This window comes from Ciona intestinalis, chromosome 4, assembly GCF_000224145.3.
Source record: "Ciona intestinalis chromosome 4, KH, whole genome shotgun sequence".
Lineage (NCBI taxonomy): Eukaryota > Metazoa > Chordata > Ascidiacea > Phlebobranchia > Cionidae > Ciona > Ciona intestinalis.
Genome location: NC_020169.2, coordinates 2,614,921 through 2,639,805, shown reverse-complemented (window position 1 = coordinate 2,639,805; position 24,885 = coordinate 2,614,921). Strand labels below are relative to the sequence as shown.

Here is a 24,885-nt window from a genome sequence, read left to right as displayed (position 1 = left end):
CTGCTTACCAAGAAAAATGAACTTACCCATTCCAAGACATGGTACTGCAATTGTTTTAGCTTGCAAAGCATCAGAATCAGCATACTGCAAAAGCTGCAGAAATGAATCAGACATCTCTTGAAGATCATCCGGTACCACGAAATGCAAGATCCACTTGCAAGGCAAACTTCCAGCACTTGTTAAACGAAAGTAATCACATCCATCTATGCGATTCTGGTGGCATTCTTGCTGGACTTGTTTATCCACGTGTTTGTATATTGATGCAGATATTTTGCCTATGATAGAAGTCACCAATTACGATACTGCCAAAAAAGAAACTATGACACAATTTACTGTAATAAAAAATTACACATATAAAGTTTCCTTGCCACGGAAATACAATAAGTAATATACCCAGCACCATAACAATTGCTCAGTGGTCACTGGTCACTATAAATGGGTTATCCAGTGGTCACTGGTCACTATAAATGGGTTATCCAAATTATCAGCTATCACACATAAAAAATCCCCAAAAATAATCACCCACAAAGTAACATACTTGGTAACTCGTAAGCTGGCATATAATGACTGTCGTTTTCCGGCCACGCGAGGATAAAGTAAGTTACATTCACATTCATTCATTCAAATGTATCTTATGTATGGTATAAAAAGATTACCTAAATTTAAGTTATATGAAGAATCAACACTGTTTACTATGACATCACATTCTTGTTTTACAATGTCACCAGCTACCAACTGAACAACAACTTGCCCGAACTGAAAATCCTAAATATTAAGGTAAAGAATATTAATTTTAACGATAAATACATTAAACAAAACAGAGTGAAGAACATTATTTTATACAGGTATGATAAAAATGCTTTAACTCAATAGATTGTCAAATTGTCAGCCATACATAAAAAAATATTTATTCAATCACCCAAAAAGTTACATATGTGGTAAATCATAATCTGGCATCAGGTGTATAAAATTAACTTCTATGTTTTTATTGCACTGTTATGCGAAGATAAATAAGTTAAATTCATTCATTAATATATCAACTTACTTGGCTGGATTTATTGGCTTCGGCAGCCATACGTTTTACATGATAGAAATACACATTAAGTGCACATGAAATTTGTTCCTTGTATTTTTGACTTAATATCGGCAATTTTAACTTCTTTATAAACCGCTTTACTTTTGCCTCTACGATTGAGTTATGCTGTTGCTCCAAAGCTGGTGTTAATATTGTACTAGCAGATAAAACGCCCTGGAATAATTACAACTCACTGCAACCAAAGTAACACAACAGTAAATCTAGCTTTTTCTCGAAAAGGAAGTATAGTGCTGTAAAAGTGACAAAAAGAGATGCAATCATGCCTTTAGGAAATAGGTTTAATGAAAATAACATAATGTTTAATGCTGATGACATGCTTCTACAATATATAGTACTGTACAGGGTATATAGTACTGTGCCACAAATGAAGCTTACAATTCAATCACTAATAACTGAGGCAGATAAAGGTTAAGTGAACATTAAAAGTAAAATTGTTTTATGATTGGTAACAGTCTGAAAAAAATAGAGAAAAGAGTTATTTAATTACAGCAGTGATATTAAAAGGAATAAGCACAATATTATCAGGAGAGAAAATAGAGCAGGAATAAAGCGTAAATTAAATTAGAAGTAATTGGTGACTATCAGCTTCGCATTAAAAGTTAAACAATTGCTATAATTTAGTATTGCGTGCCACTAAATACATACGCAATAGTAATATTGCGGCAATACGCCATGCACTAACCACAAACCTGGAATAATTCTTCACGATATTCTATGAAGAGTTGACAAAGAGCGCAATGCAAAGTTCGCGCAATATAAATCTAAATAATCAAACACAATAAAAACAAATAGTAATATATGTTGACACTCAAATATTTGAATGCAGTTGATAATTAACCTTTACCCAAGTACTTGATAGCATAAAAGGTTTTTATTCTTAACCATATTGAAATGTTTTATAAATAGCATACAGTATACAGACATACGTGCCTGTTTTAAGTGTAGGTAGTGTAGATGTATGATTTTAACAACAAAGCAAATTGTTACATAAGCTTGATACATTTTTTCCTGTAGAGTTCTTGTAACTGGTGTGACCCAGCACTCAATAAAGTCTGTCCATTTATCGTAGAAGTACTCCGCCATATTTTCTAGATTTAAAATTGTTATAATTTAGTTATACAGAAAGAACATTAGGTTTAAAACACATACAGAAAATAAAGAAATCGTGAGGCGGGGGATTTTATAAGGGAATTCCCCATTTGGACACGCACTCAAACTGAGAGTCAAATATAAAAAAATGGTCAAATATTAAACTTACATTTCAGGAACTCAATATAAACGGGCAATTATGTCAGAGTCCAGAGGTATAAATAATATAAAATGGCATTTTTTTCTGTTAAGAAATGCAATTCCGTTTTTTTACAGCAGTAATAAAGTATTTTTTATTTGTCTATGTTTCGTCACGGTTGATGAATACCATTTTCAGTTCAGAGAAAAATTTAGTTTCTATTCTAGTTTTGTTCTTTTTTATAAAGTTGTCGGTACTTTAGTGAAATAAAGAAACATGTGTGAAGTGAAGGCGATAACACAAGCCACGTTCGATGCGGTTGTGCAGGAAAATATCGACGATTTTGACATGGAACCAAATGAAGCTCTTGAAGATGCAATTAATCAATTCCTTTCACAGGTAAACATATTTCCGCCTTTCGGGCATTAATTCCTTGGCTATTTTGTTTTCTATTCCATATTCAAACAGTTAATTGTTGTTTTGTTTGTTTATTATTATGTTAAACCAGTTTTGTTGTCTGTTTATTTAATAATAGTTTTATTTTTTTTGTCCAGCCAAATAATTATTAAATCTAATGTATATCTTCTGTTTTAACTTACCTACCACCACTATAAATAAACAGGGTATAAGCTTGGGCATGATCATTAAAGAAGTTGGAATGAATGCCGAGCATGAGGTTATAACTCTTACAAAATCACTTGAAAAATACAAATCGACAGATCTCGATTCCACAGAAAAAGGTAAAATTAATCTCCTAATTTTTAAACCTTTGAAATATAATGTGTATACATTTCACATATAATATTAAACTAATAATATTTTTAACAACAGATGCTTTAAAGAAAACCTTATTAAGTTTAACAGAGAAGTTTCAAAGTGATCTTGCAAAAAGATACCAAGCTTCAAAAATTGCAGATGCTCATGTTGTTTTGTTTGAGCTCTGTAAACTTAATGCAGATGATCTGGACCTTTTAAACGGTGAATACTTAGATGTATTTAAGTCTGTAGGGTATGTCAATTCCTGATGAGATCTTGCTCGTTCATAAGGGTTAAATTTTGCGTACACACATGCAATTTTTAAATGTTGATGTGCAAAGCATTTACAGTTTAAAGTCACAGTATGAAATCCTACTCGATTGTATACAGATACAGTTTAATTGATTGGCGTGCGTGGGACAAATTATGGCGGGCACGACCAAAATTTGTAAATAAAACTACCGGTGCACCTGCCATACTCTGGAGTGGGGTGTATTTGATATATAGCCTATAGTACGTTTACTATTAAAAAATGAGCAATGTTTATTTTATTTTTATCATTTTAATTACCGTTCTTTCTGGTTTGGCATTGTGTAGTATTATGTTAAATTTAACTGTTCTTAATTGTACAAAGTGTAATTTTACTTAGTATTGTTTACAGATTGCATGCAGACACTCAGTGCATTAGTTAACGGACAGCCTGACCTGGTTTCAAAAGAAGCAACTGCTTTTTTCCTGTCTATCATCAAAGGTAAATCAAACACATATTCAATTACACATTACAGAGTCAAATGTGTATATGTTATTTTAACCCATTGTTTTTACAATTTTAGACTCCAGCAATGAAGAAATAGCTCTACTAGTGCTAAAAATATTAAAGTTTTCATGTCTAAAACATGAACAAAATCGTGTCAATTTTGTAAAAGAAGATGGAATTGCAATTGTGTTATCCACAGCTGAAAAATTTAAAGGTAATTCAATTCATGAAAAAAGATTTAACAGAACAGTACTTTTACTGCTGGATTTTGTATTTCAAGTAGTGAATAACTTAATATATAAAGAAAATTATTTATAACTCCTAACTGGTTCTATTTTATAATATTATTTTATTACTAGAGTACTGAGGAGAAAGATTGGACACCTTTAGCACGTAATATCCAAACATCCTGATTGTGTTTTAAACAATTAACAACAGTCTATGGTGTCATGAGGATAGGGTTTTATAATTCCTTGAATGTTTTTTGTTTACTGCCAAATGCAATTGGCACGAGAAAATAGAATGAAAAGGTGCCCCAACTTTGCCACCACTACCATAGAATTATATATATATGGTATATATTACAATTTTACATAACCAACCTTTTATTTATGCAATTTACTAATTATAGGATAGAATTAATTAAACATAAAGTCTAAAAAAGTAATTGGTTCTAGATCGCCCACAAGTGGTGAAAGAAGCGTGTGGTGTGCTGCGTTCGCTCACTCTTGACGATGATGTCCGAGTACAGTTTGGTAAAGCCCACGACCACACAAAGCTTATTGTGACCGAACATAAAGGAATGGAAAGACTATTCGACTTTATGAGAGGTGTGTTATAAGCTGTAGTAACGAAACAAATTTGTGAGTTTTGGGGGGTTTGTCATGGTTTTTACTAGATTGCTTTATTAAATAATGTTACAGATGCCAAAATTACAGCTTTTTAGTTTTATTTATTAAAAATTAGTTATGTGATGTGATCCAAAAGTAGTTTTTTTTGCACCTACTATTTATTTATCAATCCTGTATCCTATTTGTATTTAATGTACAGAGTTTTATATTTTTATCATTGATCATTTTAATTGCTTTTGTCTGTCTCTTTAAAAAACAATTCAGTGATGGTTCATATTCTTGTATTTTTCAAGAACAAACATATTTTCAATTTAAATGAATTTTTATTCAGAGCACGCCTCTGACCCCGCCATCTCCAGCGAACTCTGCCTCACTATGAGTAAACTGATGGTAAGAAGTGAATTTTGCCAACAGCTCGTAGACATGGGAGGACTGGATGTTATACTTGGTATGATAGACAAGCATCTTGAACGACAGGTAAGATCAGTATTTATTCTAGGTTTCCAAGCATTAGTGTCATTGGCCCGATAAAACATGTTTACTTTTGGGTAATATAATGTTGAGGATATTCTTATCTGTTTTTGTACTTTATATATATCAGCTTTTTTAATGCAACGGGAGTGGTTGCTTAAAAATGTAGCTGGTGTGTGTGTTGACAATGTACAGTAGAGTGGGGTAAGATGAGACACCTTTTCATTTAAAGAACTATAGAACAGTAACCTGACGACTTGAATAGACTGTTGTTAATTTTTTAAAATACGATTAGAATACTTAGATGTTATGTGCTAAAGGTGTCCCGTCTCCCCCACGCTACTATGTTTTGGTTTTGGTCGGCTCAAAGAGAGCTTAACTCTCATATTATAGTCAATGGTCTAAATTGTGCTACCTTTGGCTGGTTAGAATAAGAGACTGACTATGCTATTTAGGCGAAACATATATCTCTTATAATATAAATTTTTCTGGACTTGATTTTTCCTGATTTTTGCTGGTAGATGTTTATATAAGTCTTTATTGTTGTCTGTCTCTTGGATCTTTAAACAAATGAATATGCAAGTAGCAATGTTTTTGTTGTTAATACCAGCACATGTTTAGTGTTAAACCAACGTACATGGTTAAGTTACTTGTAAGTAAAAAAATGCATTGTAACGGTTGACACGTGGTAATTTTAGTGTTCATTTTATCTTGCGAATGCGAACAACCCTCTTGGCGGTAGGTGCGTTCCGCGTTACGTCACTCGCCGATATTTTGCCTCTCTGCTCTCGTTCGCCATCTCGCGTCCTTCTGATTCTGCAGTTATTTAGCCTTAATAGCCCTTCACACCACCACAACGTCGTCGTAGTCGAATTGATCGCCCAAACCTTTCGCCCACTGCGGTAGGTTCTGGTCCTCGCTGGTCTCTGTGACGTCACGTGGTGACGTCACCACATTCCAATTCTTGTCCTGCACCGGCAAAGGCTTTCCCCCATACCGTGAAGAAGTAGTCGCCGTAGGAGCAGGGTGTATGCCGTTTAGCTGGGGTTCAGGCGCTCGTGGCGATACCCTTCCTTGCAACAGCTTTTCCAGGCTCTGGTACTTCGGTTGCTGGTATCGGGGCAAAGAGGTCGTTTTGCGGGCAGCGGAAGGGTCGTATTGCCGTGGAATAGTCTGCGCCTTCTCCTCGCTCGCTTCCCAAGTTTTCCTAATACGCTGAACGCCAGCCACGTCCTTTGGATGCCAGGATACGTGTACACGCGAAGGCACGATTAGCGGAATGTCACTGCCGTGCTCATCTTTTGATGAAATAGCGATCTGTACTGATGCGTCTTCGTATGGGCGTCGCATATGAACGTGGAAGTCAGTGGCGAACGCGACGTTTGATTCCCAAACCGCTTGTGCGGGAATGGTGACCTGAAAGTAAAACGTGTTAATTAAAATGTTTATTACAGCAATATAATAATAGTTGTATCATGCATCAATAATTTTACACGGATAGCAATTTGTTTCGAATACATACATTCGTGTTTTTAAAAAATGGGGGGAAGATGGGACACTTTTAGCACATAATGTCTAAATATCCTGATCGTGTTTTAAACAATTAACAATTGGGAGTCGTGACCGTAAGGATATAGTTTTATAATTCTTTAAATGTTCTTTATTTACTACAAAATGGGACGAGAAAATAGAGTTAAAAGGTGTCCCATTTTCTCCACCTTCCTGTATTAATATAAAACACAAGTGAGTATATACGCTCCTACCTCTTGCTGCGGCGCAATAACACACACGTTGTCGTCTTCGTTCACAACATTAGCAGACACCGTCAAACTGCGCCCGTAAGCCACTTGCATGAGTAACCCTGTCTCCATTTGGTCGTGAGAGGGCGCTGTTTTCTGCTGTCCCTCGACAGCGTTAATAACGTGTGGTAGGTCGTCGCATATACACACCTGATAATTAAGTGCGTTAATTCGGTCTCTATTGCTTGCACTGTATCGACTAACTACAACACTGTAGTGACGGTATTTCCTGCACCAACATGCTTTGTTGCTTCACTAGACTAAGTACGTTTCCGTTAAATATTCAAATTTGTAAAAAATAAATCCAGCAGTAAACGTAAGGAAAGTTTTTAAAACTCGGATTTTTTGTTTTTATAGGACTGTGGGGTAAAAATTTTTCTAATAGTGTTTTGACAATTACCAATGCTCTTTTAGAGTCGACGGGCTACGGCTATATAATTCTGTAAATATACTTTGTTTACTGCTAAATGGGACGAAGAAATTGAGTAAAAACATTTCCCATCTTACCCCATCCTACTATAAAATGTTTAAATCAAAACTGTTAAAACTTTGTCAAGTCATACCTTTAAAACTTGATCGCTGTTCTTCGCGCCCACCAAGTACAGTGATGCCACCATTCTTTTCACGGTACCAGTGTTTCCGACAATTTGTATACGGTAGTGCATTCCACTTTTCATGTTGATTAGGGACAAACAGTCACTTTTGCTACCAGTATGTAATATTTACTCTGTACAAACGGAAAATGTTTATAGAATAGGGCAGTAATTGCGATGTAAAGTAAATATGATACTACTAGAAGAAATGTAAATGCAAACAATTCACAAAGTAAATATGATACTACTGGTTAGAAATGTAAATGCAAACAATTCACAAAGTAAATATGATACTACTGGTTAGAAATGTAAATGCAAACAATTCACAAAATTGTCTGCTACGTTGGTACACACTGAAGTCGTTGTAAAATTAATGAGACTATTAATCGGTCGAATAACGTTTTGTCTTTCGCGGTGAATTTGCAACTGTAGCCTCTCAAAGTATAGTTGCTTTCAGATGTTTTATTTTTTAGATTTTGATAAAACCCCTGCACTAACTAGTCACTGAATATCTTACAATGCCAAAACATTGAAGTTAAACCATTTCACGAAAAAAACCCGCCCTGTATGACCTTGCCTATAAATTGAAAGTTAGCACTGCACAGATACAACTACTCAACGACCATACAATCTTACTCAACTGACCGAGTTATCTGCCTTAAGCACGCTTCACCATGAACAAGCTGCCTCTCAGTTTGATACAAACCACTTGTGCGTTTTAAGCACGCAACAGTTACTTTTTGCAGTGCCTAGGAGTAAACGACGTGTGGTTTATACGGTTGGTTGACCCGTAAGTGCCTCTACGTTTAAACAAATTCCATACTGAACCAAAAAATCAAGCATTTAAGTTTCGCCATTTCCGTTAGGCCACACCTTATACGTAATATATTCAGCCTTAATTACAAATCAATCTCTTTATAAACGAAAAGCAATTAGCCTGAACTCCCAGCAATCAGCATAGCACTTTATTCATAAAAGTCTGTTTAAAACACCTGTTCTTTCCTGTACATTTTACATTTCACGCCAAACAAACACACTTTCGCACACCAATTTAAATTCGCTGGACTATCGAAACGACACAAAATAAATGCGAAATTAATCCATCACTATGCGGTTACGCCCGAGGCTATGCAGCGCGCGATTCAAATTTCTTGCCCGCCACAAACGAGTGAAAACACTAAAGATGTACTCAACTTAAATACCATTTCCTACTTCGATTCTCATTGATGCGTTAACTGTTCTTCGTTCCAAAATTAGTTGAGTCTCAACCGTTTGAAGTCGGCAAATTCAATACATCTCCAGTTCAAATGCTATCCGACGTTCAAAGCAATCTAAGATAGCGATTAATTCTTGCCACCAGGCTAAGGTCTAACCACCCGGGCGCCGCGCTTCACAAACACAAGCTATTTCCTACAACCGACTTACAGAATACCGCGCACGTTAGAATAGACAAAGTCGACCCCACGCAACCGCACCATTCGTCAATCTAATTTAACTTGAACGTGACGCTAACCATGTTATTGATCATCGCCACCGCACCATAGCTTCGCTTAGTTAACCAGGCACTGCTGCTACTAAAAGCACGCAAGGCGTCTGCACTTAACGGATTATCGGCGATTTTTGAACCCAAATCCCGCAACTTTTCCTGGGAAATATCGATCCATGTTTTGCGCTTACTTCATCTCCATTAGTCAAACAAACTACATTCAACGCGCTGGGTGACTCAAGCTTTGAAAACGTCCCATGAGGAAAAGTTAACGAACCCACGCGTCGCGGTGTCTGATTAAATTCACACCATGAAACGTCTACCCAAAACTGACACGTTATATCTTAAAACAATGCAAGCACTTTCCCCATTAAACAAGCACATTATACACACCTCAAAAACTGAAGTCTCAAACTGTCTCAACCTTTTCAGTTTATAGCGCTTTCCCAATTCCTAAAAACTGTATTAGTTTACTGTTTTAGCTAATAAACTATACTGTATTACACCACAATGCGACATTTACACCATACACTAATCTAGCACACAACACTCGTCCCATTCAAACTTTCTTTTCTCTTTCCCATACAAACAATGAAAACCCCGGCAATTCAATCCCCTTCCCTTACTCGCCGCCAAAAGACAACCAAACAATGAAAGCAACGATAAATATGTCGAGCTTTCGACCGCGTCTGGTTTTACGACTTTCACTACAAAAGTCGTGGTCGAGAAACGATGATTTCATTTGATTTTATCGCTGAAATTGTATCAGCGACATTACGCCCACAGCTGGTTAGTGGTGACAACGTTTACGACGGATATTGTAACACCAATAACTGTTTGAAATACTGGTTTTAAATTCTATTTCCTATACCACCTTATGTATATGGGTAATAGAACCAACTCTGGCCTAAATCCAACGTCCTATATGGCGTGCCTCGCCGTATGGCATTTCAGTAGAATGCCACCTTACGAAGTAGTAGTACACCTCTCAGCAAAAATCAAGTGTCTGTAACTTTTCCAAGCGTAACTACTTGACGTGCTGTCAATTAAGCGATGGTGCAAAGCACATTATACTCCTTTATCGTCTATACTTGTTGAAAACTAAGCTCTTTGAAATACTAAAAATTCCATATTCCAGGTTGACTGGAATTTCATATTTGACTCACCGACTAAACTAACTCTCTTTATATTATGAGCATCTCTCGTTTTATGAACGCCAACTTAAACACATGTTAGCGTCCATAAAAACAAGCTCTGGACAAACAACACTCATTTCCAAACAACCCTTTGCTGCTAAAAACTATTTAAACAAAACTATCACCGTATCCCTATGCTCTGTAATATTAACCGGACAAGTCCTACAATTAGAGCAAAAGCCATTGGCTTGGTCCGCAACAACGCGACTTAAACTAACAAAGCGCAGTAGCAGAACACGATACTTAAACCTATACGAAACACGCCCAGCTACGGACATAGCGTTCTGACCAACATGTCTCGATACCTGCTCAGGTATGCTAGTTCATCTATTATGCGACGCTAATAGTTTCGTGATTACGTCATCGTCCTTTTCACGCTCCAGTGACCGTCACTCACCTGTGACGCTACGGAGTTTGCGCTTCTTAGGCAGACTTTGAAAACGAAAGAAATGTCAGTTATTGGTTGCCATATTCTCATCATCTATATATAGTGAATCATACCTACATTTCTAATCGTTTGTTTCATTACAAACACTCTCATTTACCCATTGAATTATTTGACTTGCCCCCAACAAGGCAGTCTTACTGTAACTCAATGTTAGTCAAACTACTATAACAATTTTCCATTTTTTCTAGTATTGGTAAAGACTTATACCTTAAGCACAAACCGACATCGTCATTTTAATCTAATGCGCGTCGTTTTACCGATATTTCATCGGCAGACTGCCATAAATCGACTTACGATGTTGCTACACTCTCGTACTATTTATATACTTATGTAATATCCCCGACTAAATTACTCTGCCACTTGCTATTTATTCTCACACGTTTTAATACTGATCTCATTTTAATCCTTTTTTATATTGTTAACTACAAATAGCAACTGATCATTCTCATTTTAATTTCTACAACTTGCAATTTGCATATAAGATTAGATGACCAACCAAACCAACAAGTTCACTGCATATTGTAGTCGCCTATATACTGCATTCACAAGCTAATAAATACAGCATCTTACGTTTACCGTCCCGTACAAACTGACCATTTTTTATTTCTTTTTCGACAACTTGCAATATGCTCACATAAGGTTACCCTCCAAAGCCAAAAGTTAGTGTGTATAATATAGTCTACCTGTGCCTTGCAACAATCTGAATTCACAAATCATTAAACGCACTTGACTTTTAACCCGCAGAACCTAGTGAGGCATTGCATCACTCTCATTAAATCGATAAGCGGCAACGATGACGTAAAAGTAGCAGTGGTCAAGTCAGGTGGTGCTGAACTACTGATTCAAGTGCTTGGAAAACACAACTCCAATGCACAGGTATTTATTGTATAGTAGGGTGGGGGAGATAAGACACCGTTTCATTCTGTTTTCTCGTCCTATTTGGTAGCAAACAAAGATATATTCAAAAAATTACAAACCCGTATTTTCACGACTCCCATAGACATAGAATAGACCATTGTTAATTGTTTAAAACACGATCAGGATATTTGGATATCATGTGCTAAAGGTGTCCCATCTTCCCCTACCCTACGATATGTAATATATAATTCACTGGGTTTGTGTTAAAAACGCCAAAACCGGTTTTCGCTCCAACGCATATATCTATTCAAAATCTAGGTCCTTAAAAAAGACCTCACTTCTATAGAATAGAACGTATAGTAGGGTGGGGGAAGATAGAACATTTTAAGCACATAAAATCCAAGTATTCTGGTCGTGTTTTACAATTGACAGCGGTCACTCTACTATATTATAATTTTTTGCATGCAAATTTAAAAACAGCTCATTCTATACTCCTCTTACCCTGCAACTTAATTATATAAAAAATAATGTACTTTAAATTGTTTTTGACGTTATCACATACACAAATCCTTTTTATAATCGAATTCCACCTTTTATAGATCTGCGAATCCTGTCTCGCAGCAATCACCACTTTATCATTACGTAACCCATCTCACTGTGACGTCATAATGGCGAAAAACACCGCACCACTGATGGTGCAAGCGATGAAACTTCACAGCGAGCATGCAGGCGTCCAGGTGCGTTCTAGAATCGATCGCTTTTGTAACTGGTTCTAATTCATTCCAGCGTTCAATTGTCGCCAGCCACTAAGCACTAAACTGTTATCAGATAACTTGTTAAAGCTTTGAATGCCGAACGTAGTTGATTCAATACTTGAAATAGCGTAGATCGTTTACATAACATTGTCACTTAACAGTTTTGTTATTACGTCCCCACATGGTATACTAAAAAAAAACACCTATAACACAACATGCGCTATAGAAATTAGTTTGACACCAACGCCCATGTCTTTCAATCACCTATACTGTTTATCAAAACGGATTACAAGTTTGTCAGTATCACAATCTATACCCGCATGCAAATAGTCATAACAATATAGCAAATAGTTGTTCCCGCAATCGTGTTTGTCCCACCTAGACGTTGTTTGCTTTACTTACCGCAAAGTTAAGTCAGTTTTGACAACTGTTACCGGTTGTTTTTCGCAAAATACTGCAGCACTGTATGCTTTGCTGTGATATATAGTAGGGTGGGCGAAGGTGTGATACCGTTAGCACATAAATCCCATTTTACTGATTGTGTTTTTTTTTTAATTAATAACGTTCTCTTAAGAGTCGCCGGATTATATATTCCCGTAAATAGTTCTTGTTTACTACCAAATGGCACGAGAATAGAGAACGAAAACATGCTCCATCTTACCCACCCTACAAAGACCCTACTATATAACTGAATTATATAAAACGGCTTTGCCTATTATGGTCGGGTTTAATCCACTATAGACAGTTAATAAAAGATCATGCTTTTAAACGGTTAACCTATTACCTATTACCTGTAATGTAATTTGCACAGTTTAGCGACGCTGGCCTTGTGTGCTCTGTGCTTATTAATAATGTATGCAGCTGTCATATTAAGTTGATACGCTCTCTGTTTTCGATGTTTGTCTAATACTACGTATCTATTTATGTTTAATTTTTACTACACTCTACACATACAGTAGGATGGGGAAGATAGGACACCTTTTCATTCTATTTTCGCGTCCCATTTGGTAGTAAACAAAGAACATTTAAAGAATTATAAAACCGTATGCTTACGACTTCCATAGACCGTTGTTATTATTTTAAAACACGATCAAGATATTTGGTTATTATGTGCTAAAGATGCCCCACCTTCCCCCACCCTACTATATCGTTTAAACTAACCGAAACGGACTGATATACAAAGTACTGTGAAGTAAGATAGCACACAATGTTTTATTTTTTTCTAATTGTGTTTTTAACTAAACGCTCTTTAAAAATCGTGAGGATACGTTACGTTTATATAATTCTGTAAATATTGCTTGTTTACTACCAGATAAGCTGATAAAAGATAGTAAAAACATCTTTATTTAACAGCTTAACCTGCTATAAATTTACTGGCTTCAGTTTTCCACACCAACAATGTGTAATATCGCTACTATGCAGTTTTGTATTATTTGCCTGACCAAGCTGCCGTCACTTTTTTAGAAACAAGCTTGTATGGCCATCCGAAACTTAGTGGCTCGAACGCGCCAACATTCGACAGCTTTTATTGAGAATGGAGCTGACGAACTGATACGTAAGGCTAGGTTGTTGCACAAAGAAGGTAAAACTATTATTTACCATTTATTACAGCCATGCTTGGTATTAAACGTTCTTGTGTATAATAAATATTTTGCGTAGCTCGAAGCGGATATGCCATTCAAGCACTAAAATGCCTAAAACTTGGTTGTTTTATTATTTACCCCCTGAAATTCCGCTCTAATAGTTCAATCTAGGCCCCGAATTCAAGGCCTCTTGGCGTACCTGGCTGTAGGACAGGACCCCACCCATACAGAATAGAACATAGTCTGGACAATATGCCTGTCAGTCATAAAATGTTTAGTATAGTATTTAGGGGCAAGATGGAACACCTCTAGCACATATTATCAAAGTATCCTGATCATATTTTAAACAACTAACAACGGTGTAATGGAGTCTTGAGAATACGGTTTTATAATTCTTTGAATGTTCTTTGTTTTCTGCCAAGTTGGACGAGAAAATTGAGTAAAAAGTGTCCTATTTTCCCCCACCATACTGTATTATGTACTAAGTTGGTAACTGTTGTACCTTTTGGCATATTTGTCATTTCACAGTACTAGAAGATGAAAGCAAAGCTGCATTGCGGGATCTAGAAGTCCATGTTGAACTAAAGGAAAGATGGAAAGGAGAGAATGTTGGGATCACTTATTAGTTTATGATGTTGTCACCATTATACTGTTGTGTTGAGTGTTTCAACCATTATGTAGTCGATATATATTTATTAACTTTCTTTTGGCGATTTTTTTATCCTATTTTTATACACACGGAGGTTTATACACATAGGCAATTTGAAAATGATGTTTACAGCATTTTTATAGGAGATACGATAGAAAAGCGATTCTTTTTTTACGTTTGCATTCTTTTGGTATTACAACATTCTGTTATGTTGGATATATTGGCAAGTTAAGACATATAGTATGGTGGGGTGGGGAAGATGGGGACACCTTTAGCATATAATATCCAAATATCCTGATCGTGTTTTAAACAATTACCAGTGTCTATGGAAGTCGTGGGGATATGGTTTCATAATTCTTTGAATGTTCTTTGTTTACTACCAAATGGATGAGCAAATAAAACAAAAAGGTGTCCCATTTTCCCCACCCTACTATATTTGTTTTTAGTAGGTTTTCAACCGTTCGAAATAGTTAATATAGGACATAGGTTGAAATACTTTTATCTGGATTTGAGCTTTCTTTAATATGTTGAAGATATAGGATCGATAAAAAACGAGACTTTACGATTTCATTTAAATGTCATTGTGCTTTTGCTTGAATAGTAGGTTTTGTTTACCAGGAGCAAGAAAACGAAGAAATATATATGGTAGGGTGGGATGGGATGCCTTTAGCATATAGTATCCCAATATCTTGATCCTGTTATAAACAATTAACAACGGTCTATGGGAGTCGTAAGGATAAGGTTTTATAAATTCTTTGAATGTTGTTTGTTTATTACCAGAACGGTCGAGGAAGTAAATTAAAACGTGCCCCGTCTTCCCCCACCGCACTATAAGATGTTGAACTGATTTATTAAATGGCTGTAGATTGTGTAGAAGTACAGTACTGTTTAGCTGATGCATAAGAAAACACAAGAGACAAAAAGGGAGGGCCTTTATTTTAACGGCCTAGTCAAATATAATTAAAATTATACGAGAATTCTTTAACCAACCATATTTTTTATAACTTTATTGACTCGGTTGTGGTGGGCGTTGTTTAGTTTGAAATTCCAGTTGATTTGAAACTAGCTGGTCAGAGCAAGAAGAATGTCTGCAAAGATAATTATGACTGCGTTGCTGTGTGCAATCTGTAGCACTGTACAAATCACTTTTCAAATGATTGCTCTGTTCAATCCAGACTGGTTGGTGGGCAACATGACGTTGTAAGTTAGTTATAGCTGGATTTGTGTTTGTTCAAAACTACTGTAGAAAATGCAAAACAATGAACTAGTTTTAGTGCATTTTAAAAATAATCATATTGCGGCCAAACACTTAACTTCACGGTTAGTTTTTAAGACGATTTATAAGCATTAACATGTTACAGGGCCGCGGTCGAATCATTTCAAAATCCTGTTGATCCAGATCGTTTGGAAGATCGAATGGCTGTACTAAACAGTTCAGCAAACGAAACTGAACTGTTTGCTGAGGCTCGGCATGTCGATCTGTCGAACACCACTGTTCAAAACATTTACATTGGTGCTGCAATCGGTATTTTTGAAACAATTAAAAATGGAAAAACAAGTGAAGAAAATAGGGAAGGTTAAGTTATATACTGTTGTGCGTAACACAAATCTACAATTTCCTTCTGTTTTAGGTTTGAAGTCAGTTGTTGGATTCATTATGATATCATTGCTCGCTTCAGGGTTGAGTCTATTCCATTCCATTACCCTCCTTTTTAGTGTGTGGTGCAGCGGATTTAAATCTTGCGACTCGTGTTGTGAAGCGTCCCGAAAACGAATAAAAAACTGGATTGCAAAGTTGAATAACATTAGTTCTACAAGCTATTCTGCAGGTGCGCACAAAATATCCGGTCCCTATATAACCGTATAATGATTTATAATTATTCTCAAAGGTATCAGCACTAGTGTCACTGACGCAATGTTTGCTTTTACCGCCGACGACCTAGCTGATGCAAAATACGGAAAGAACCTGTACCTTTTGATAGCGGGCATTGCAGTATCCGTTGTTGGTGGATCTGCAAGCTATGTAGTAAAGACTAGAGAAGTAGAAAAGTTTAACGACAAAGAAGAAAGCGACCGCAGACGGCAGAATATGGAATTCCGAGCAACCTCACGAGCTTAACAAACTGATATAGGACAACAGTACTGTACTGTCTCTTTTAAGTTACGTAAATTATGTTTGTTGCTGTTGATACTGCTAGAGAATGATAGGCTACACAGTATCAACTGTAACGACGTCGACTATCAATAAGCATACAAATGAAAGTTAATTTCGGTGAACCTAATTTAACGTTATTTACCTAATCATGCTCACTATTATAATTCTGAACAATACCCTGTAGTATAGTATATGGTTTTAAAGTATGAATGAAATGAATGAATGAATGAAATTTATTTCGTCTCTTCGGTCACGATAGCGAAGAACAAGAGAGTTGACAAAACCGAAAAGACGGGTAGTAACGGTAAAACAACAGTTGTTAAAACACGCTTATTGATAAAAAAGAAAGAAATATTGTTTTGGATAAAAGGCGTGACCGTTACACCCTACAGACGATACAAAGTGAAAATTAAATAAATAACATTTAATTAAACATATTAAAGTTCTAAAGTACATATAGAAAAGCAAAGGAACTTATAAATGCAAACTTGCTCACCTTACAACTGAGAAGAATAACACTAACATGATTTAAACTCCTTAAGTTAATAGAAGTTAAGAAACATTTAAATACAGAATTTGGTCAAATAAAACTATTAAAACGCAGTGAATATATACTTGGTTACACCATAGAATACTGAGCAAATGTTCAATATTCTATGGTTACACATATATATGCACAAACGTTTTTAACCGTCAAATCGCTCTCTTATGACGCTTCAATGACAACGTATTGCTATAAGACGTTTACGCACTACATCAATCAAGTCGCAGAAAGTTAATCCTTAACCTATGACTATGTAGTGGCAAAATGGTAATATAAGATGGTCATGACGTTAATAAGTAGTCATGTTATATTTGCATATGATGAACAGGTCAACACCCGCCTTCGCTAAAGACGAAAAGATTTGTTTTGTTTGCTGGGAGACAATCATGCTGCCAACGTTGATTTATAAAGGTATACGGAGTAACGGTTTTCCATTCTTACTCTCTGTGCGTGTATAATATGGGAACTGGTCGATTGTAGAACAGAATTGTACAGTTTTTCGTTATAAACAGAAAATTTTAGAGACAAAGTTTTATCTGCTGCTGTACCATATAGTATACGATAAAAATGTGCAATATCAGAATATCACTTACTAAATCAGCAGTACTGTTGTTGATCGTACTGGTCACGCAAAAAGGAATGGAATTTGCTGCCATTTTTGGTCCAGTTTGGCTTCATGGAAATATGACAGTGTAAGTTCAAATAAACCAATTCAAACAGTTCCATGTTAATATGTGTACTTGTTATTGAATCGAGGCGATAGGAATCTGCTAGTTTTAATTGTAATCTGATTTAAAGTCTTTCGTTTTGAAAGTTCCTTGCTCTTCGCTATTGAATTTTAAGAGAAAAAAGTCATGTTATTTTTCGCTGAACAATAGACAGGTATATTGTTTTGCCAAACTCGTATAATGTTTATTTTTTAATTTATCAAAGCTCTGCAATAATGCCAAATCCTTTTTAACTGTATATATGCAATTTTTCAAGTTGGTAAGTATTTAAATTTATTCTAGGCCTCTAGGGAAACAGTGCTATCTTTTCAAAATGACTTTAATCAGCAACGGTGGATGACTTTGGCTCAAGCGGCAAATATTTCCATAAAGGAATCTGAAATTTTGGTTCAAACTTTATCCCTTTCTCATTTATCAAACGACTCAAGCGACATACATGTAGATGTAGCAATCGGGATTTTTGAAACAGTCATAAATGGTCAAACGTATAAAGAACCGAGAGAAGGTATATAGGGTTGCGCTGGTGGTGTACCACGGTCTATAATACTATAAATATCTCTAGAAGGCCTTTTATTAATTTCTCCGAGTACAGAATCCTATAGTAGAGGCTTACTAGAGGTATAGTAGGGTGGGGAAAGATGGGACACCATTTCATTCTATTTTCTCGTCCGATTTGGTATAGTAAAGAAAGAACTTTCAAAGAATTATAAAACCGTATCCTCACGATTCCCATGGACCGTTGTTAATTGTTTAAATTATTGTCAGAGTATTTGAATAGTATGTACTAAAGGTTTACCATTTTACCCCACAGTACTATATATTTAGTAGGCCGTGAGTGCATATATATACATATACATTTCATGGCTGCCAATCACCTTTATACGTTTCTAGGTCTTCTATATATACTAGATATCCAATTTTTTTATTTTAATTTTTTTACATAAAATATATGTAATTTCTCCTTGGCAGGCCTAAAATCCGTTTTGGGATTCGCAATGATAGCGATTGTTTCCACCGGAATTGTGTTGATACAATCTGCATTCGTTACCTATATTTGAATAGTCGCAGATACATGTCCTATTAACAGATGTAACTTCTGTTTTCGCCTTATTTGGTTCAGTTTTCATTGTTATTCTGCTGGTAAGTAGCCTATTGTCCCATATATGATGTTTATAAGTAACAAATCAAGTAGTCCGGTGGGTAATTGCCTGGGCAAATCTGATAGACCGAGACATGCTACAACAATAATGATTTTGGAACAACAGAAGTTCCACTTTCAATAACCCTGTAATTATTTAGGCACTATCAGTGCGGGAACAGCATGTGCAGTGTTTGGATTTTCAGCTGACGGCACTGGCAAAGAATCGCATTATGGACACAGCTTTTATCTTCTCTTCGCCAGCGCTGTTCGAGTAGCTATTATCGCAGTCATACTACTCATTTTTATGTTATCAAGATATGAAGAAATGCAGGACGAAATAGTTCAGAGAAGGCGAAATATTAGTTTAGCAGGAGAATACAGACCACTCCTCTCTTCGGAAAATAACTGTGAAAGTGGGCAAGAAGAATACGACAGCCTTTCTAAAATAGAGCCCATTAACAATCAAGATAATCCAAATGAAGAAGATCCCACTCATGCGAAGATGCCTATCGACGTCACATGTTTACCAGGCCCCAGAAAAAACGTTGATGAAAAGCCGAAGAAAGAAAATATTATTAGGAAGTCCGACAAAAAGAATATTTTGGAAAATTACAAAGAAGGCCTCCTGCTTTCCACACAATCCGATAACAACTATGAGTAGGTGTAGAACGGAAATATTTTTAATAATTAAAAAAGGCGTAATTTTAATTTTCATATTTTAAATATATACTTGTCAAACCGTATTAAACCGCCGATTTTGATAGTTCAGTTGCACCCGACACACGTAAGGTGAGAGAGAAAACTGACATAAATTCCACCTGTGTATTTTTTTGTCGGTAAATTAAGAAAAAAATAGCCGTGAATTCTCACGCAACCCCCTTGAAAAGCAGCCAGTCGTATATGGTTCCGTTTTAGTTACCCTCGGCATAGCTTCGAGGACAAATGTATATAATAGCTATATAACGACTCAAGACTGGCTTTAAGGGTTGATGTAGTGCCTGTAGTACTGTTAGGAATTCTTTTAATTCTATAAGAACCACGCATACAAAAGCAAAACTGTAAAAAAATCTTTAACGAAATATAGTAGACATTTCAAGAAAAGTTTATAATGAACAAAAAGGTAGTGGCCATTGCTGTGATATGTGCTTTCCTGTGTTTAGCACAGATAGGGTTGGGACTGTACGCATTCTTTGAGCCAAAATGGTTAGTGGGCACCACGACCTTGTAAGTATGTCTATACATTTGCCATGTAGTTCAACTTAACAGTTTTGGTGGTAGGTCGTTATAATGTAGAAAGGCCGCTATCTTGAATGTTATGTTAAACAAGGCTTTTTATACTGTAAAGTGTGCAAGTCATTGTGTATAAGTCATAAACCGAATCCGGTAAAGGTAATATTGCAATACCTATTTATGTATTGGTTAAAGTGTACACTAATTACTAAGCAATCACTTAAGCAATTAAACCGTAATATACAATTCACATTTTACAGGGCGACAGTGGAGACATTTCAAAATCCTATTGACCCAGATAGACTAGAAGATCGTTTGGCAGTGGTGAATAACATGACCTTGAATAACAACACCGATCCACTTGGTCCAATAACACCAGTACAGACACCTCCGGTAACAGACCCCACAACAATTGTGGTGAATAACATGACCTTGAATAACAACACCGATCCACTTGGTCCAATAACACCAGTACAGGCACCTCCGGTAACAGACCCCACAACAATTGTGGTGAATAACAACACCGATCCACTTGGTCCAATAACACCAGTACAGGCACCTCCGCTAACAGACCCCACAACAATTGACCCAAATGCTATTTACGTGGATGCCGCAATAGGGATATTACAGACGGTGATCAATGGTAAATCCAACAATGAAAACAGGGAGGGTAAGTTATGTTTATCTTTCTAGATTTAAAACATCCCATTTTAAAATCGTATTCCTGACTGCGACCTAAACCTGCAAATTAGTGTTTCTTAAGAAGTTATATAAGAGGGTGGGAAAAGATGGGACACCTTTAGCGCATAGTATCTAAAAATCCTGATCGTGTTTTAAGCAATTGACAACGGTCTATATAGTAGTCTTGAGGTTGTGGTTTTATATTTCTTTAGATGTTATTTGCTTACTACTAAATGAGATGGGAAAATAGAATGAAACTGTGTTTTGTTTTTCACCACCCCACTATATAAAAATACCAATTTTAATTCTAATTAAAACTATATAGGTTTGAAATCAGTGGTTGGTTTTGTTATGATTTCACTTGTGGCATCAACGTTCAGTTTGTTTCACTGTATGAGCCTTCTTATAAGCGAATGTTGTGGATGCAGAAAATGCGAAAAGGGGTGTAAAACATGCCGCACCTGTTTAAAATTTGTCGTCAAAAAATTGAAAGATGTGGCCGCATCAAGCTACGCTGCAAGTACGTTTGTTTTGCTTTGGTACTAACAGAATTGTTAATTGTAGTATTATACAGGTGTTAGCGCTGCGGTTTCCGATGCAATGTTCGCATACACCGCAAACGACTTGACCGATATACAGTTCGGCCCTAGTGTTTACGTGCTAATTGCCTCCGTTTTGCTCTCAATTACTACTGGTTTACTCAGCATCGATACAAGTAAGAAAGAAAAGAAAAATGAGGAAAATCGGCAAAGATACGAAATGAGAGAAAATCCGAACAGAGAATCATGAGACGTAATGTTGGTGGCTAAACTGATTGACCGTGTTTCATTGTATATAGATAATACATTGGTGTGGGGTAAGATGGAAGCTATATTGGCATAGAACCCAATGCTCCCACTTTCAACAACGCTTTTTAGAGGCTTGAGAATACTGTAATATAATTCTGTAAAAATCTTATAAAACGACACACATCTAAATTTACCAAATTGAACTAATCAAGTTTTATGTATAGTCCAAAATGACAAAAAAAACTGTAGCCTACGTATTTATATGTTTATATAGTAGTTACATGAACTTGTTATACCGTTTGTGTATTGCTGATACGATTGTAAATACATCCGCTTAGTTAACGCAACACTTGGTTATGCGTAGCTTCGTTGAGCAACAGTATATACAGTACTGTAGGAGAAGACGGGACACCTTTAGCACAAAATATTCAAATATCTTGATCGTATTTTAAACAATTAACAACGGTCTATGGGAGTCGTGAGGGTACGGTTTTTATAATTCTTTAAACGTTCTTTGTTTACTACAAAACGGGACGGGAATATCAAATAAAAAAGTGTCCCATTTTCCCCATCCTACTACACTTCCAAAAACTAATGGAAATGTTAAGTGAAGGTATTTAGATACACACTTTTAGTTTTATACAACTCTGAGACAAAATGTACTTCCCTTGCGTGCTTGCGAGGGCTTTTGCGGCGAGACTTATTTGCATGTAAGCTGAGCCCAACCAGTGGCGCGTAGCTTTAACAATGATGCTTTAAAAGAAACTTCATGGTTCAGTTAGAGTAAATATAATATGGTCAAGTAAGAATAAAGAAACATCATTCTGATTGGCGAAATAAACTTTTATGTTCTGTGTTATATACGAATTGAAGTGTTCTTAATTGTACATCTTAATTTACCAAATTAAACTGTTTTACAACTGCTTTAACTATCGTACCAAAATCTCATTAGACTGGTTGGACTAAACAAGGAATAAAGGCTTGCTGTCAATTAAATTTTAACGCGTAACATCTAACAGCATTATCAATATATAGTACTGTGGGGGAAGATAAGACACCTTTAGCACATAATATAATATTCTGATCGTGTTTAGAATAAATAACATCGAAAGTTGTGAGGATACGGTTTTATAATTCTTTGAATGTCCTTTGTTTACCACTAAGTGCGTTGAGAAAATGAAAGGTTGATACTGTTTACTTGTTCATTTTCACATCCCCACAGTTTGACGCACTTGTTTTCGTATGTAGCTTGTCTTCATATGTACGAGGTAACATGTCAGATTCTCGCGCATGGCAGTTTTCGCACTGAAACCAAAACTGGAAGGAATTTCAGTTCCGTGCGAAAGACATTTCCAATTACTCACCAACTCATTTGCATGGTACTTTCCTCGTTGAAGGTGGTTACCAGTATAGTTTACAACGCGATTATTTATTACGGTAAACTACAACGTCATAAATGTAGCACACCACAAAAATATCGTCCTATTTGGTAGTAAATGTCTCATTTGGTAATAATAAAAAAAAACGTTCTAAGAATTATAAAAAGCGTATCCCTACGACTCCCCATTGTTAGCTGTTTAAAATACGATCAGGATATTTAGATATTATGTGCTAAAGGTGTCCCATCTTACCCCACCCTACTATGAGTACTAGCAATCAAAGATTGTGTGGTTTCTCGTTTCATAGACCTTTGGGCAGCTTATGTGTTCATTTTTGAGGTTATTTTCTCTATAGCTGAAGCCACTACCTCTATAACAATGTGTTTTGATAAAAGACGTGTTGGTGGTTTGTATAAGGGCATATACACTGGTAGTAGCAAATACAGTTTTGAAGAATATGTTGTGTAATACGCTACCGTTTTGCTCGAAGATGTTTAATGTATACTTAACAATCTTAACTTATTAACAAGAAACAAATCTTCGGCTAATCATTACTTACAAAGGTAGCATAGCATAAATGCCTAAGTATACAGATATATCGCAAAAGGTGTGCTACAGGTCCATGTCCATAACGTATCCCGCTGTTATAATTACATGTATAGCAGTAGGCTATGTGTGTCTTTCTAGAAAACGTTAGTTCGGCAATCAACTATTTATTCATCAATGTCCTTCTATGGTAAAGTGACGCTCAGCGTCTTATTGTCGTCAATTATTAACTCCAGTAAAACTTGAAGAAAAAACAATTGTTATAGATCTATGCAGGCTCGATTTGGAAATACAAGTTTGGCTATAACGTTAAACCGCCAATACAAATATATCAAATCCAACATTACAAAGTTAAGAATATATCCTGTTATAGACAGTTTAATGGGAATAATTTAAATAAATAAATTGGGGCGAATCAATCGCTTCTTATAGAGTTTTTTAGTACGCAAATTAATGCAATATAAATGTTTTTGCTTAAAACGAGTGTTTAATTAGGTTTTCAAAGGTATAAGTTCAAGAATATATAAGAGGTTCATTATGGTCGAGAACAGGTACAAGTTGATTGCTGCTGGTGTTCTTTTAATCCTTCTCGTATTAACGCAGTTGGGGGTTGAATTTGCTGCTCTTTTTAGTCCATACTGGCTACAAGGAAATATGACAGTGTAAGTTTAAAATTAACGTATACTTACCTTAATGTCCGATGTTTTTTTATTAGTATTTTGTTCATCTTACCCCACAGTAATATACAAACGAGATCCCACTTATTTGCCATTTATGTTTATAATTCTGTAAATATTCTTTGTTTACTACCAAATGGGAAGGAAGAAGAATAAACACAGAGGAAACTTGTCCCCGCTTTTCCCACCCCATACTATATTTTGGACTTTGCTAAGTTTATTTTTTTCAAAGGATATCAGCGATGGCTTTTCAAAATGACTACAATCCTGATGGTTGGAAAGATATTGCTGAAGCCGCAAACGTTTCTAAAAACGAGTTTGATCACATCATTCAATCTTATTTTCTTCCTAAATTCCCAACGAAATCCAACAATATTTTCGCGGATGTAGCGATTGGAATTTTAGAAACAATTGTAAATGGAGAGACACTTAATGACAGGAGAGAAGGTTTGTCTTTATCGTAATAATAGTATAGTAGGGTGGGGGAAAA

General features: G+C 35.9%; 6 protein-coding genes across 12 annotated transcripts in view; 4 read left to right on the top strand and 2 right to left on the bottom strand.

Moving 5' to 3' along the window:
• The window catches only part of LOC104265653 (poly [ADP-ribose] polymerase 14-like), a 6,319-nt gene extending 3,879 nt beyond the window's left edge, over window positions 1-2,440 (bottom strand). Inside the window, exons 1-6 of one of the 2 annotated variants that reach the window (XM_026834220.1) lie at window positions 2,355-2,440; window positions 2,027-2,184; window positions 1,786-1,857; window positions 1,046-1,249; window positions 657-765; window positions 27-275 (exon numbers count right to left, since the gene is read on the bottom strand). In XM_026834220.1, the coding sequence (XP_026690021.1) occupies window positions 27-275; window positions 657-765; window positions 1,046-1,249; window positions 1,786-1,857; window positions 2,027-2,179 (787 nt within the window). In that variant the 5' untranslated portion in view covers window positions 2,180-2,184; window positions 2,355-2,440. Of the gene's footprint in view, window positions 1-26; window positions 276-656; window positions 766-1,045; window positions 1,250-1,785; window positions 1,858-2,026; window positions 2,323-2,354 lie in introns of those variants that run through there. The other variant, XM_026834219.1, reaches the window with a different exon arrangement.
• An 81-nt stretch (window positions 2,441-2,521) lies between these two features.
• LOC100177808 (armadillo repeat-containing protein 6) lies at window positions 2,522-14,638 on the top strand. Of its 2 annotated transcripts, XM_002125626.5 has the most exons (11): window positions 2,523-2,723; window positions 2,947-3,064; window positions 3,156-3,302; window positions 3,742-3,831; window positions 3,914-4,051; window positions 4,515-4,667; window positions 5,020-5,165; window positions 11,426-11,557; window positions 12,139-12,276; window positions 13,759-13,876; window positions 14,406-14,638. In XM_002125626.5, exons 1-11 carry the CDS (start codon window positions 2,601-2,603, stop codon window positions 14,501-14,503), a joined length of 1,401 nt encoding a protein of 466 aa, XP_002125662.1. In that variant the 5' UTR covers window positions 2,523-2,600; the 3' UTR covers window positions 14,504-14,638. The 2 variants fall into 2 exon arrangements, with proteins under 2 accessions (XP_018667222.1, XP_002125662.1); XM_018811677.2 differs by lacking the exons at window positions 13,759-13,876; window positions 14,406-14,638 and adding an exon at window positions 12,869-12,979 and having other exon boundaries at window positions 2,522-2,723.
• Window positions 5,735-8,632, bottom strand: LOC100175484. The gene is made up of 3 exons (XM_002125420.5): window positions 7,522-8,632; window positions 6,923-7,108; window positions 5,735-6,575 (listed from the first exon to the last, which is right to left on the bottom strand). The coding sequence occupies exons 1-3, from the start codon at window positions 7,633-7,635 to the stop codon at window positions 6,003-6,005; spliced, it is 873 nt and encodes a 290-aa protein (XP_002125456.1). The 5' UTR covers window positions 7,636-8,632; the 3' UTR covers window positions 5,735-6,002.
• A 245-nt stretch (window positions 14,639-14,883) lies between the features above and the next one.
• Window positions 14,884-16,796, top strand: LOC113474196. The gene is made up of 2 exons (XM_026834309.1): window positions 14,884-16,355; window positions 16,416-16,796. The coding sequence occupies exons 1-2, from the start codon at window positions 15,998-16,000 to the stop codon at window positions 16,643-16,645; spliced, it is 588 nt and encodes a 195-aa protein (XP_026690110.1). The 5' UTR covers window positions 14,884-15,997; the 3' UTR covers window positions 16,646-16,796.
• Window positions 16,797-20,003: 3,207 nt separating this feature from the next.
• Window positions 20,004-22,140, top strand: LOC100187358. Of its 5 annotated transcripts, XM_026834292.1 has the most exons (6): window positions 20,004-20,318; window positions 20,585-20,648; window positions 20,742-20,801; window positions 20,880-20,994; window positions 21,331-21,525; window positions 21,580-22,140. In XM_026834292.1, the coding sequence occupies exons 1-6, from the start codon at window positions 20,203-20,205 to the stop codon at window positions 21,792-21,794; spliced, it is 765 nt and encodes a 254-aa protein (XP_026690093.1). In that variant the 5' UTR covers window positions 20,004-20,202; the 3' UTR covers window positions 21,795-22,140. The 5 variants fall into 5 exon arrangements, with proteins under 5 accessions (XP_026690093.1, XP_026690091.1, XP_026690092.1 ...); XM_026834290.1 differs by having other exon boundaries at window positions 20,007-20,318; window positions 20,742-20,994; XM_026834291.1 differs by lacking the exon at window positions 20,742-20,801 and having other exon boundaries at window positions 20,007-20,318; window positions 20,585-20,688; window positions 20,860-20,994.
• A 2,493-nt stretch (window positions 22,141-24,633) lies between these two features.
• Window positions 24,634-24,885, top strand: part of LOC113474194 — a 2,800-nt gene continuing 2,548 nt past the window's right edge. Inside the window, exon 1 of the mRNA XM_026834298.1 lies at window positions 24,634-24,842. Coding sequence (XP_026690099.1) covers window positions 24,638-24,842 — 205 coding nt within the window. The 5' untranslated portion in view covers window positions 24,634-24,637. The remainder of the gene's footprint in view (window positions 24,843-24,885) is intronic.

Excerpts from the sequence above, each read along its gene's own strand:
- LOC100177808 (XM_002125626.5), top strand. The coding sequence starts at position 2,601 with ATGTGTGAAGTGAAGGCGATAACACAAGCCACGTTCGATGCGGTTGTG. Across the intron at positions 3,065-3,155 it reads TCTCGATTCCACAGAAAAAG|ATGCTTTAAAGAAAACCTTA; the intron begins GTAAAATTAATC and ends TTTTAACAACAG. Across the intron at positions 3,832-3,913 it reads TTTCCTGTCTATCATCAAAG|ACTCCAGCAATGAAGAAATA; the intron begins GTAAATCAAACA and ends TTACAATTTTAG.
- LOC100175484 (XM_002125420.5), bottom strand. The coding sequence starts at position 7,635 with ATGAAAAGTGGAATGCACTACCGTATACAAATTGTCGGAAACACTGGT. Across the intron at positions 7,109-7,521 it reads ACAGCGATCAAGTTTTAAAG|GTGTGTATATGCGACGACCT; the intron begins GTATGACTTGAC and ends CTTAATTATCAG. Across the intron at positions 6,576-6,922 it reads TTATTGCGCCGCAGCAAGAG|GTCACCATTCCCGCACAAGC; the intron begins GTAGGAGCGTAT and ends TTTTACTTTCAG.
- LOC113474196 (XM_026834309.1), top strand. The coding sequence starts at position 15,998 with ATGTCGATCTGTCGAACACCACTGTTCAAAACATTTACATTGGTGCTG. Across the intron at positions 16,356-16,415 it reads TTCTACAAGCTATTCTGCAG|GTATCAGCACTAGTGTCACT; the intron begins GTGCGCACAAAA and ends TTATTCTCAAAG.
- LOC100187358 (XM_002125190.4), top strand. The coding sequence starts at position 20,203 with ATGAACAAAAAGGTAGTGGCCATTGCTGTGATATGTGCTTTCCTGTGT. Across the intron at positions 20,995-21,330 it reads CAACAATGAAAACAGGGAGG|GTTTGAAATCAGTGGTTGGT; the intron begins GTAAGTTATGTT and ends AAAACTATATAG. Across the intron at positions 21,526-21,579 it reads CGCATCAAGCTACGCTGCAA|GTGTTAGCGCTGCGGTTTCC; the intron begins GTACGTTTGTTT and ends AGTATTATACAG.